The following is a 13,955-nucleotide window of genomic DNA, read 5'->3' as shown; positions in this document are numbered from 1 at the left end:
ATTTAAAAGTGCATCAGCATCAAGAATTATTTTATAAAAGCAAAAAACTGCATCTTTGAAAGAAGAGCTACTTCACAGCAGACAGGTAGCCTAGGAGGAAAGTGCACTGGTTTTGGAGACAACTAGTTATCTTACCTACTGTGATGATTAATTTTATGTGTCAACTTGACTGAGCCACAGGGTGCTCTGATATTTCTCAAAGATTACTCAGGATATTTGGGGGCATCAGGAACTGCTGGGCTGGCATCTCTGCTTCATTATGATGTCAAGTTGGGAGATAAACAAGTTGAGTGTGCCTGTGAGGGTGTTTTTGGATGAGATTAACATTTGAATAGGCAGACGAGTAAAGCAGATTGCTCTCTCCCACGTGGGTGGGCCTCAACTAATCAGTCAAAGGCTTGAACAGAACAAAAAGGCTGATGCTCCCTCAGGTAAAAGGGAACCCCTCCTGTCCGACTGTCTTAAGCTGGGACATTGGTTTTTCTCCTGCCTTTGGACTTGAACTGAAACACTGGCTCTTCTTGGGTTTTCAGACTGCCAGTCTTTGTACTGGAACTACACGGTCAGTTCTCCTGGCTCTCCAGCTTGCTGATCTTGGGATTTCTTAGCTCCCATAATCATGTGAGCAAATTCCTTATCATCCATCCATCCATCTCTCTTAGTATCCTTCCATCCCTCTCTCCTTTCTCCTGCCTACATATATCTCCTATATAATATTATGTATCTATCTACTATTGGTTCTGTTTCTCTGAAGAACCCTGTACACCCACTTTTTAATTGTGTGACTTTGAGTGGGCACTGCAGGTCTCTGGGTCTCAGTTCCTTCATCTGTAGAAGGGAGTTCATGATATCTATCCTGCAAAATTATTGTATGGACTAATTTTGGAAATTAGAATGTCAGATGTGCAAACAAGCACAATCAATATTAGCTCCAGACTTCCCCTTTGTGATAAATTGGAGAAGATCTGGCAACCTGTGCTTCTGCACAGAAATAAAAACAGTATCTAACGCTAATGTTAGGTATGAATGATTTTGAAAATGGCAGCCAAACTTCATGACTCCTCCATGGTTTCAAATATGAACCATAACTGTTCCTTGTGGAGATGAAGGAACTATTTTTCTTTCTCTCTTCCCTTCTTCTATCTTTACAGGAGGTCCTGCCACAGCAACTTTGCCATGATGCCTGGGACACGGGAAATGGTGGAGACTCTGTGTAAAGTACCTTCTTTATTGCCCTGTGGGACTGCCTAAGAGAACGTCTTTCATTTTGCCTCGGGAAACAGGAGTGGTGGGATTTCAGTGGCATTGCCTTCTGAGAGCTGTGGAGGGAGGGCCACGTTTTTAGATCTTGGGTGAATCACCTGCAAGATTAGGTGAGAGTCTTAGGCTCCAATCCATTTGGGCTTTAAGATGAGATAGCCTTGAGCACTCGAAGGGCTGAAGCTTCCCTCTGAGTTCAACTGGTTGTGACAAGCAAACTCATGAAGCCCAAGGGGAGTTTTCCTCTGATGCTACAAAAGAGTGGAGTGCCTGGTGTACTGTGTGTGCTGAATCTACACAGGGCTGGGTGGTGGCCCTTAAGCTTTCATAAGCATAAGAGTCATTAGGGGATGAAGCTATGAAAAATACGATGCCTGGGCTGGAGAGCCTACCATGACATTTCCAGAGTAAGGTCCAGAAAGCTACACTTTGAAGAAGCATGCCCAGAGAATTCTGCTGCAGGGAGGTCACAGATCTGGGGGAGGAGAATGTGGTGCAGAGGAGGGAAGGATGGTACTCGACAATTCTCTCACTTGCTGTTTCTCAAGCTACCACTCCAGGTGGCCTCGTCTCTTGAGTTGACTCCTCTCCATCCCCACTTGCCACTGCCCTCCTTCAGACTGTCACCCTCTCCTGCACAGATTAATGCCACAGCTTCCTGACTGGATGTCTGGTCCCCTGTCTTGTCCTTCACCAGTGCATCTTCTCATATTTCAATATACAAATCTGATCAGGATGGTCTCTGGTTCAAAACCCTTCAGTGGCTCCCCACTGCCTCTAAATTCCTTAAGGAGACCAAACAAATGAGGCATTCACATCACCACTGGGTCCCTTTCCAGTCTCACTTCCCACTGTCTTGCCTCCTTTCTTACTCACTCTCCACCCTCTAACCATACTAGCCGTCCTCGTGTTCCTAGATGCATCACACTTCCTCTTTAACCTTGACCTCAGAACAGCCTGCTCCTCCCACTGGGACATCCTCCCCAGCCCCACTTGCCCTAGTTAATGTCTCTTCCTCTTTTAGATCTCAGCTTCCTGAGGGAGGTTTTCCTGATCCCTCGGGGTCAGGAAATTTCCTCTGCTCACTCACCCTCCAAAGCATAATTAACGTCCCCTCTCACGTCACCCACTGCATTGCTGTAAGTTTTTCTTTGATGAGTGCCTTCCCCATTAAAACATGAAACCCATGTATGTGAGAATCATGTCTGTCTTGCTTACTGAATATCACTAACACCCAGTAAAGGCTGACACATAGCAGGCACTCAGTAGTAAATGTATGATATTTTAATAAATATACTTTTATGCCATGGTGAAACTCTCCAAGGTTCTTATCACCTTGGCAATTTTATATTTGCTTGATGATTAAAGAGAAACTTAACACACCCTGCTAACTGTAACAGCTGGCTCACTTACTCTTAGAAACTTCCCTAATACATTCCTTTTAAATTGGCTGCCCTTCCTACATGGTCCTAGAATTCTACATTTGCCTCTGTAACTCCTCATGTCTCTTTCAGCTGACTTCAAAGCCAGGAACTGTCATATTCATCCCCGTGCCCCTAACACACAGCATGTAGTGCTAGGCACATGGTAGGATCTCAGTGAACTTTTTTTTTAGATGAATTACTGAATGATTGTGTAATTCCTATCTTAAAGGGCTAAACAAACAAAAGGGGTACTAAGAATGCAGAGGTTATGTCAGAGAAGGACAGATTTTAATTCTTGGCTGGGGTACAAGTCTGGCCATTCACAGTACAGTATATACATGTGGTGCCTTCTAGAATTGGTATGTAGAAACTTAAATGGAAGGAGAACCTTGAATATCTCCACTGTGTAGAACTTTACTTCAGGCCCTGAGAATTGGTGGCCCCAAAGAAAAAGGCCATGGAGAAAGTGTATCATATACAATACTAGGGACTGAAATTCTAAAGCACATAATGGCATATTTCTCTATTTCTTCTTAGAAAAGCCAAAATAGCTCAGCGCACTGTTGAAAATAGCTTTGATTTTCTTTCATCGGGTCCATATGCCACTGTCTTACTACAATTGTCTTCCTAAAAGTCTGCAGGAGATTTGAATACCATAGAGCGCAGATGGCAGGGTCTAGACTTACCTTGAAGAAATGAACCCATGTCAGTTGTGAAAAACCCACATATCATTTTTTTTCAATGCAATAACAGTCATTCAAGATTCTCCAAATCCAGAGTCAACACACAAGGTGACATAATGATGCAATTTCATGGGCATCTTGAATTGTTCAAGGCACATCTAATATATTTTAAAATTTCACTTAGAACATTTAATGAAAAGGGGGTCAATGGTAAGGAATTTTGAGGTTGGTGATTTCTGCAGAGGCTGGTAGGAAGCATTTGGAGTCTTTGGGCTTTAGGAGGAAAGGTTCATTCTACAGTTACTTGACGGTCTCACTCAGGAGAACACTGAAGAGCTACAAATATCAGGGAAAAGGCAGGTGGGGTGGCTCATGTATCGAAGAGCTCTTGCTACAGGTATTGGTATTTAAGAGCCGCTGCCATGGTCTTTACTAGTCAAGCCAGGACAAAAAGACCACAAAGGAATAAAAGATTCTGGGCAATTTTGCTCATGGGTGATGTAAAATGGCTCTGTAGCTACTCTTATTATTATTTTTTTTAATTACAAATCCATAAAAAATTGATATTGCATTCATTGTTTTGAGATTATGCTGAAGATGAAATAGAGTTGGTAAATAAGAGAAAAGGGCAACAATTACATTTAAAGCAGCCAAAATAAACTGAAGATCCATTCTCTAGTGGACACTGTACTAGGAGGTGGGAGAGCTCAGCAAAATCAGAGGACAACTGAGGCTGCCCATGACCTGCAGGGGAGACAGAGACACCATGCACAAGCTCCTTTCCCTGCCTCCTGCCAGTCCGTGTCCATCTGCCAAAACTTCAACCTTCAAGATCGAGTTCAAGTATTACACCTTTGGCAAGTTTTCCCTTAACCCTCCTCTATTCCTGGATGAGGTTAAGTTCCAGTTCTGGGCCGACACTGTGCAGCCAGGCATCTCCATAATACTGTACGTATCCTATCCTCAGTGCCAGACTGGGTGCTTCATTTCATCCCTAGTACCTACCACAGAGCCTGTTGCTCACTGGATGCAAGAACAAATAGGTATTAGATGGTCACTGTGTAATGAGTAGATTATTAGTATGACCTAAGTGCTTAGTGATGCAGAAGAGGGAATGCTTCGTTCTGCCTGAGAGACAGGTAAGGCTTCTCAGAAGGGGTGGTCTCTCTGGAAATAGACTCACAGAGATAGAAAAACCATGGTTACCAAAGGGGAAAGGGATAGAGGGGGAAAGGATAAATTAGGAGTCTGGGACTAACATATACACACTTTTATATATAAAACAGATAAACAACAAGGACCTACTGTATAGCACAGGGAACTATATTCAATATCTTGTAATAACCTATAATGGAAAAGACTCTGAAAAAGAATACACACACACACACACACACACACGTATATGTATAACTGAATCACTTTGCTGTACACCTGAAACTAACACAACATTGTAAATCAACTATGCTTCAAGAAAAGAAGAGGTGATGATACCTCATCATGGCTCGGTCATTTCACGAGTTTTATTACACCACACTCATAACAAGTCTCTGAAATAGATCCTATCCCCATTTTTACAACTAAAGAATCTTAATCTCTGACAAGTAACTTGTCCAAAGTTAATACATCTATGAAATGTCTTAGAATGGCTTTCTATGGAATGCTAAAGAGCTTGGATTTTATTCTGTAGGCAATTGGGAGCCATCAAATGTTTTAAGGAGGGAAAAAATGTTGTCAGAAATATATTTAAATTAACTCTGGCAATAGAAGTAGGAAGTTAATTACAGGAGAATGAATGGGGCAGGGCAGAGACTAGAGATCAAATAATAACTAGTGGATTATTCTAATGGCCTGGGAAGGTGCTAAAGAGAGATGATTTAACACAGTGGCAAGGGTAGGGAAGAGGCAGGGAAAGACTGAAAGGCCATTTTAAAGCAGAATTCAGAGGATTTGGTCACTGACTGCATGTGAGTGGGGAGAGGAAAGGACTCTAAACCTTCGTCATCAGGTGATGGAGTGAGAAAGCATTAATAACCTTAAGAATAAATACAGGGAGAAGAACAGGCTGGGGAGATGGTGAGTAAGACAACGGGGTGGACTTTGGATATTTTTTAATTGGAGATATCAGTGCAATCTTCAGAGAGTCACATCTTTGACGGATATTAAAGTAAGGACCCGAAGCTTCATATAGGTCTAAGATGTATTTGAAAATAGCTTTGAAGTAGGGGATGGTTAAAGCAATGGGAGTAGGCGAGATTTTCCCGAGAGCACGCAAAACAAGATGAGGTAAGAGGGCCCGTCCCCAGGAGGAATCAACATCTGGGGAGTGGTGGGGGAAGCAGCATGCCACCAGCCTGAGAAGGAGCCACCAGAAAGAGGGGAGGAGAACCAGGAGCATCATTATCATGCTCATGAAACAGAGGAGCAGTAAGGCGGGAAAGCTTCACACTATCCAATGATAAAGCAGAAGAGCCGAGAAGGATGAGAACCGATATGTGAGAATCAGATTTGCAACCCCAGTGGCACAACTGCATAAAAGATATGGAAGAGCCTGGACTTTTAAATACTGTGATTTGAGAGATACCAGAAAAGGCCAGCAGACAAACCTCACGTATGCATCAAAGGGGATCTGACTGGCTCATGTTTTCTCTCCCAGGAGCTGGAAATATTTTTAGATTTTTTTCTTCCCGAGAAAAGAGACAAAGGAAGCATTTCTCAATGACATCTGGGGAAAACCATATCATATTGCCTGCGCCTAGATGCTAAAAACATTTTTTTTATTGACTCAGCGAGTGAACTATAAACACGTTTGACCTGAACTTACTTTGCGGCAGTTTACTAGAAACTTCCAGGAAAGCAGGGCCCTCTGAAAATAATGGTGGCTCCAAGGAGTGCTAGGAAGGACATCTCCAAAGATGCAGTGATTTTCAGAAAACCTCCAATATTTTTATACGTATTAAAGCCAGTTTCTAACGCTGTTATTCTGTTTCTACTATCATAAGAATAACGGCCTGGCAGTTTCTTATGAAGCTAAATGTATACTTACGATACAACCCAGCAATTCCACTGCTAGGTACTTATCTAATGAATGAAAACTGATGTTTCTCTAAAAACCTGTATGTGAATGCTTTTAGTAGCTTTATTAGCATTTGCCAAAATTGGAAACCACCCAGATGTCCCTCAGCTGGGGAATGGATACACAAACTGTGGTATATCCATCCAATTCAACACTAAACAGTGAGGATGAATGAACCAGTGACAGACACCCTCAGCTTCGATAAGTCTCAATGCATTATACAGTAAGTGAAAGAAGCCAGACTTCATGATTCCCTCTCTGTGACATTCTGGAAAGGGCAAAACTAAAGGGACAGAAAACACATCAGTAGCTTCCAGCGGCTTGGAGGTAATGAGAGGGGTTGACAACAAAGGGGTACCAGGGAGAATATTTTCTGAAGTTACGGAACTTTATTATAGTTTGACTATGGGGGTGGTTCTACAACTGTCTGCATTTGGTACACTTTGCAGTTGTACATTAAAAATGATGAATTTTACTGTACATAAATTATACCTTAATAAAAACAATGAGGGAAGAGAATACCAGCCTCGGAATTAAGAGAACTGGGGTCTAGTTTTAGTTATGCCACTGACTCACTGCGTAACCATGGACTGTCCTCTGATCCTCTTTGGGTCTTAGTGTCCAAATCTGTAAATGAGATTGCAAGTGTGCTCACCGAGTCTATTGCTGTGTTCTACAAAGACTTCCTTCTCCAAGCAAGGTGGTGGACCAGATGGCCTATTCCAATTCAGATGGCCTACTTCAGCTGCTGAAGTATCATTGTGGGGGTGACAGGACTAAAATATTCAGTCTGTACACATGGTTCTGAAAACTTCTTGGATTAGAAAGTAGTGTTTCTAATTTGTGTTGTTTCAAAAGATGGAGCTTTGGGAGAGTCCATCTGGTCATACAATTCTCAAGTAAAATTTAACACCTATCTTTGGACAATGTGGAAAAAGTCCTTTGGGAAACACGAATGTTTAATGAGCTATAACTGGCCTTGGTAAACAATCACACTCTTCTTTTTTCACTTTGTAGGCACTAAATAGAAAGGCTTTGAAGATGGTGACATTTACTATCTTCATGTGCCTCATCCTCCAGTTGGAACATTGCTTTCTACTGCGTGCATTTACCCAACCCTCATAGATGCTGTTACATTTTTACATTATCCATGGATTTGTAGCCAAGACAGACATTGAAAAGGACACCCCAGGAGTAGCTCCATACTACAGAGTCCCTTGGGTTGAGGGAAGCATTTGCAGCTCAAAAAGGAAGATATTAAGAATAAAACAATAATCTTGATGATGATGTCAAAAGTCTACATTTTTGACCTTGTGAACCACAGGTCTACAAACTATGGCCAAGAAATTGCATTTGTAAATAAAGTTTTATTGCTACACTGCTACACCCAATTCAATGAAGATTGTCTGTGGTTGCTCTCCCATGATGGAGTGGTTACAACAGACACCACGTGGCCTGCAGAGATTAAAATACTTACTATTTAGCCCTTCATGGATTAAGTTGGCCAGCCCACTTTCACAGAATATGCCTTGAACTGTCCTACATAGTTTCCACGTAAAATCTCCTGAAATCACATCACTGCCCTGAAGAGGGAATTACTATCCCTACTGACAGATCAGAGGTCCTGTGCTTTTTACTAGGTGTCTGATGTTGGGTCTGTTACTTAAATTCTTCATCCTCAGTTTCCCCATATGTAAATTGAGGCTAACACAGTAATGATTATTGTGAAGCAAATGTCAGGAGTTGATATGGTAATTAGTGTATTGCTTTGCATATAGTAAACATTTAATACTCATTAGCTATACAAAAAAATAGTCAGTTTTCAGTATCACTGAGTTGTTTTTCTTCCTAGAAATATCATACATTATTAAAAAGCTAAGGGTGCCCTTCATATGCTTGATTACGGATAAATTTGATGGATCCCAAAATAAGTTGTACTGCTTCTGTGTGTTACATAAGGCTCCTTTTCCCCCCACCTCTCATGAACCAAGCAGAAGGAAAGTATAATAATGGTGTTCCCAGCTGTGCACTGCACTTCCCGAAAGACAGCTGGACGTGCCCTGACATGGCTGAGTTTCTTGCAGGAACATGCAAGCAAGCAAGAGCGCAGATCGACATCCTCGCCATTCCACAGACATCACACAGAAGACCAGAGGGCTGCAGGGAGGAAGAAACTACCACAAAGGCACCAGAGGGGACAATAGTAAAGCAGGGCCAAACACTGGATGGATCTAATTTGGAGGTCTGATCACAAACTGATGTCACTGATCTGATGTGTGTATAATTTCTACATCCAAAAGAATGTTATTTCCTTGAGAGAAAAATCTGCAGAGTCCCTTCATTTGTTTCATTTTGGAGTTGATTTCCAAGTTTGTGGCAGGTTTTGTTGAATGTCTCCAGTGGGGAAAAGACCTCATCCTTTGATGAGGATGAGGTTCATCTTTGGAAATGGCAGCTCAATATTTAGCTTTAGATCTTGTAAATAAAGTGGGTAGTCAAGCATGGTGAAACACAGTGGGTCCAAGATAAAGCTTGGAAAAAAACAACCCAATTAAAAAATGAGTAAAGGCTCTGAATAAATATTTACCCAGAGGAAATGCACAAATGGCCAAGAAGCACTTGACATAGTGTTCAACACCATTAGCCATCGAGGAAATGCAAATCAAAATCACAGTGACATACCACTTTACACGTATCAGAATTGTTATAATCAAAAAGATAGACAATAATAAGTGTTGACAAGGATGTGGAGAAATTAAGACCCTCATACACCGCTTGTGGGAATGTAAAATGGTACGGCTGCTTTGGAAAACAGTCTGGCAGCTTACACATGGAGTTACCCTATATGACTCAGAAATGCCATGCCCATATATACACTCAAGAGAAATGAAAATAGGTCTGCACAAAAACTTGTACAAGAATGTCCAAATCAGCATTATTAATGGTAATCAAGATTCAGAAACAATCCAAATGGCCATCCACTAATGAATGGATAAATAAAATGTGGTACATTCATACAATGAAATATTACTTGGCAATAAAAATGAATGAAATACTGATACATGCTTACAACATGAGTGAATCTTAGAAACATTATTCTAAGTGAAAGTAGTCAACCACAAAAGACCACATATTGAGTGATTCCACTCACAGGAATTGTCTAGAGCAGGCAAAAAGACAGAAAGTAGATAAGTGGTTTCCAAGGGCTGGTGGCTGGGGTGGAGGGGGGCATTGGGAGGAAATGGAGAATGACTGTCAATGGACACCAGATTTCTCTTTGGGGTGATGAAAATGTTTTAAAATGAATTGTGGTGATGGTTGCCTAACTCTGAAACTATACTAATTATCATTGAATTTACACTTTAATTGGGTGAAGTGTATGTCATGTGAATTTATAAAAATAAGGTTTTGTTATAAATTAATGAGGTTGATTTAATTTTGTGGCTTCTGTTACTGATAACCAACTATGTTCTGTACTTACTGTCACACTGCACTGAGTGATTTATAAATTTTAGCTTATTTAATTTTGATAATGTCCCTATGAAGTAAGTAGATTTATTGATCTCACTTTTCAGAGATTATGAAATTGGAACACAGAGAGATTAAGTAACTTCCCTGAAACAGCACAGCAGTAAGTGCTGGGGCCAAGAATTAAAATTCAGGCCAGCCTGATGCTAAAATTCACTCTTTATCCTTGTTTTTTCTAAAAAGTTTTTATTCTTTTAAATGGTTAATACATATTTCAAGACACAAAGTGACATAAAAAGTGTACATCCTCTCTCCATTCGCCTTCTTCCCTGTCCCATAGGTACAGCTTGTGTTAGCTCCTGGTGCATCATTCACTATTTCCTTATATAAACAAAGCACATACGGATATACCTTAATATTTTTCTTTCATTTGCAAATGCAGCATACTCTATCCCTTGTTCTGCACCTTGCTTTTTTCACTTTACCTGGCATCTCAGGAGATAATTACTATTTCTCACTCTTGCATTTATAATATCTTCAGAGTATACACCAGTGCCTGGATGTACTATCATTTATTTAGCTGATCTCTTAAAGATCGATACTGAGGTTCTTCCTGAACTTTTGCTATTTAAACAATTAAAGCTTCTATTTTGAAATTCCCTCCAAAAGCAAGAAGGAAACACATAAGAAATTTAATCATTTGTGAAATAAATCCTTTTCCTCAAAAATTGGCTACTACTTTGAAGGCAACAACCCCCACTGAAATGTGTTAGTTGGAAAATATTTCTTAAAAACAAACAAAAATTAATTGCATTATACCAGAGGCACAGTCTCATGTGGGCTGGGAAAGATATTGTATCTCTAAGAGACCAGAGATGTGAGTTATGCTCTTTAAGAGGAAAGCTCAGGGATTTCCAAATCTAAGTAATGTTCTAAGACACTTGTTTGTGCTTATTTGGCATATTATTTCCACTAATTAATATTTTCAGAGATGAGAAATCAAATATTCAATACTGAATCACATATCACCCCCCATGCGCATTTCCATATAATACATATGATAAGCCATTCAGTACACTTGGGTGGAATGGAGTTACAATTCTTATTACAGCCAACCTAGATTCAAAATATTTTAAGGTGACTTGAGCTGTCTTTAGAACTTCTACTGCCAGTCGTAAAACCGACTTGTCAATTTTTGTTTCACTTTTTGAAAAAAAAGAAACCATCACTTCAATAGGGCTATGGATTTTCAAAGCCTACCTGACATGAAATGAGTTTGAACATTAACATGGAAAGGACAAGCAATAAAAAAAGGTAATATGAGTGCAGACAAAATATCTAAGAGCTAGAGAACGTGATCTCTTCTAAAGGGAATGGAATGAAAGAATTCAAAAGGCACAGCTTTTCAAAGCTAAAGAAAATGACAACAACTGAATTGAAAAGGCTGAACTTAGCATTACCTTCCCAGAACACAAACATATATTTAGCTTAATAGACTTGAGTACTATCTCAGGAAAAATCTTATATATTATGCATCTAGGGCAATGAAAGCTGTAGAAAATGATTTTGCAAAGCAAACACACTGCAGGCTGACAGTAGCGGAAGAAAAAAAAAAGTCAAAGGCACACGTGATGAGTTCAGGTCTCATTCTATATATCATCACAGGAGGAAGACAGAAGAGCAGAGGAAACTCCAGACGCTGAACAGAACTGGGCAGAACGATGCTTGATTGAAGCTTAAAAAATGTGCATGTATTTTCTGATTAAGACTGTAATATGACTTTATACTGGATTTAGAAAATTCAGAAAAATACAAAGAAAACAATTAAAATCACCCACAATCTTACCACCCAAGGAGAATCATTATCAAAATACTGGCAAAATTCATTTACATCCCTTTTTCTATGTACATATAAAACTATATTCTTTTTACAAAATTGGGCTCATAAATAAAATTTCATACATGGCCTTCTCCCTACTTCCTATTATTTACTGAGTACTTGCCAATACTGTCATATATTCCTTGAAGATACAATTTCAATGACTGCATTATATTGTATCTTCTGAATTTAAACAGAATTATCTGATTCTTTCCATATTGCTGAACCTCTAGGTTGTTTCTAATTTTTTAGTTTTATAAATAGCACTGCAGTGGACTTTTTTGGTGATAAATCTTTGAAACTATTTTTACTTCTTAAAAGACACATAAAACTTTATCAGTAGGTCAGATTCACATTTAAGTCACTCGGTGTACCTGTGCCTGTAAATGTCCCATTGGAAGTCTCTGGGGAGCAATGCAAATAATGCATGTCCAATAAACAAAACTATTTTCATATCGCTTGAAGTCTATATTTATCCATGTAGAGCAGTCATCTTTCAGGCAGTACATTACTTCCTCTAGGCAAATAGACTATTACTGGGTTAATCTAAACTCAGTAACATGAAACTTGACTGACCCAGATTTCTCCAATATCAGTATGCATGCAATTACAATATTTTGCAGATTGAAAAATACCCAAGGCTTTCAAAAATAGATATTTTATCATCCTTTCATTTAAAACAGTATGCAATGGGCATTAAAATTAAGCAAATGAAGGGTTATACCCAATGGAGTTTGATAGCAACCAAATCTTACCTGGACTTATAACTTACGTACAGTATTACTTAAGGTTTTCCTCAAATTCCACTTTTATTCTGTCACTTCCAATTACAGTGATTTCAAGTGCTCTCAACATATTGAAATTATTAATGATTCTTGTTTAGAACTATATGGTTGGAATATTCCAGTTTAAAATTCCCTATAGTCTATTTTAAAAAATGATTCTATTTTGTTTTCAAGATGCTAAATAGGGTTCTCAGTTTCTAGAGAGAGAGAGAAAGAAAGTGTGTGTATATAGACACAGAGAGAGACACAGACAGACACATACCTCTAGAATGTTTTTCTCCCTTTAGTTAGTGAAAAGCAAAGTAAAGCAAAACACAACAAAAATCCCGCTCATATCATGGTCATATGAACTATGGAATCATTCGAATTCCAAAGCCCTCTCTGAATTGGTAGTCAGACTAAAACAGCTTGGGCTGCACTGTATGGTTGTGCAGGCTGCACACTGTACAATCTAGAGGGTACAACCATGTAATGATCTCTGTAACTGGTACCCTCTGGGACAGTACGATGCACAAGCTACAAGCTGTATGTAATGACCTTGAAATTAGCTCAGATAATTCTGTCTGCTTGTCCATGACTTCTCTGTGCATCCTTCCCCCTAGTGAGTGATGCAAAAGAGAAGTTTTAGGAGGGAAGTGGCCTTTGTATCTCTACATCTTCTTTTTAAGGAAGAAAATTGTGCAAATAAACAAACCAGTAACAATTCTTCCCTGGCTCCCATCTGTCATGATGGTAAGGGTATCTCTTCTCCCGTCTCCCCTTCCATCCACCCACTAGGTAGCAGCAGGATACCTTGTGTGAGTAACTGTAGGTTTCTGACTTCTTCCCGCACCTTCAGCTGGAGCACCTGTTGTAGGATGTGCTGCCGGAGGTTCTCCTGGGCAATTCCCATTCGCTCAAGCTTTTTGTCAGTAAGTCTCAGCAGGGCTCGCCCTGTAGGGTTTCAAGAAATAAAAGGAAAAGCAAATGAACAATGGCTGGAAAAGGATTTCCATCTTCCTCTTGGCTGATCCTGCCAAAACAGAAGTTTCCGTCTAAACACAGACACTTTAAAATAGAGGGTCCTCCATTATGCCTGCTGACAGGAATGGATAAGCAGGATGAAAAAAGTCCACAAATTTAAAAAAAAGAAAAAAAAAGAAAAAAAGAAAAAAAGATGAAAAAGAAAAAAAAAAGAACATCCATTTTATCTAATAATATTGGCAATTCCCAGTTGACCCACACATTGAGTTAAATAAAACAGCAAAATTTTAACCTGGGTATTTGGGTCACAGATTGCAGGTTTCCATAGAAACGATGCTCTTTGCTGGATGATGGGTTCTGAGGCTCGCCCGTAGAAGTCCATGTCACTGACAAACCAGCTGAAAACCTAGATGCTCTAAC

The 13,955-nt window shown here is 39.7% G+C and overlaps 1 protein-coding gene across 5 annotated transcripts in view; it reads right to left on the bottom strand.

Moving 5' to 3' along the window:
- The window catches only part of SAMD12 (sterile alpha motif domain containing 12), a 375,925-nt gene that overhangs the window by 166,476 nt on the left and 195,494 nt on the right, over positions 1 to 13,955 (bottom strand). For 3 of the 5 annotated variants that reach the window (XM_032468094.1, XM_032468097.1, XM_006186471.3), the window contains exon 4: positions 13,365 to 13,505. In XM_032468094.1, coding sequence (XP_032323985.1) covers positions 13,365 to 13,505 — 141 coding nt within the window. Of the gene's footprint in view, positions 1 to 11,659; positions 11,695 to 11,912; positions 13,506 to 13,955 lie in introns of those variants that run through there. The other 2 variants (XM_032468098.1, XM_032468093.1) reach the window with 2 other exon arrangements.

This window comes from Camelus ferus, chromosome 25 (assembly GCF_009834535.1).
Source record: "Camelus ferus isolate YT-003-E chromosome 25, BCGSAC_Cfer_1.0, whole genome shotgun sequence".
Lineage (NCBI taxonomy): Eukaryota > Metazoa > Chordata > Mammalia > Artiodactyla > Camelidae > Camelus > Camelus ferus.
The sequence above is the reverse complement of the archived record's forward strand: the minus strand, read 5'-3'. Positions and strand labels throughout refer to the sequence as shown.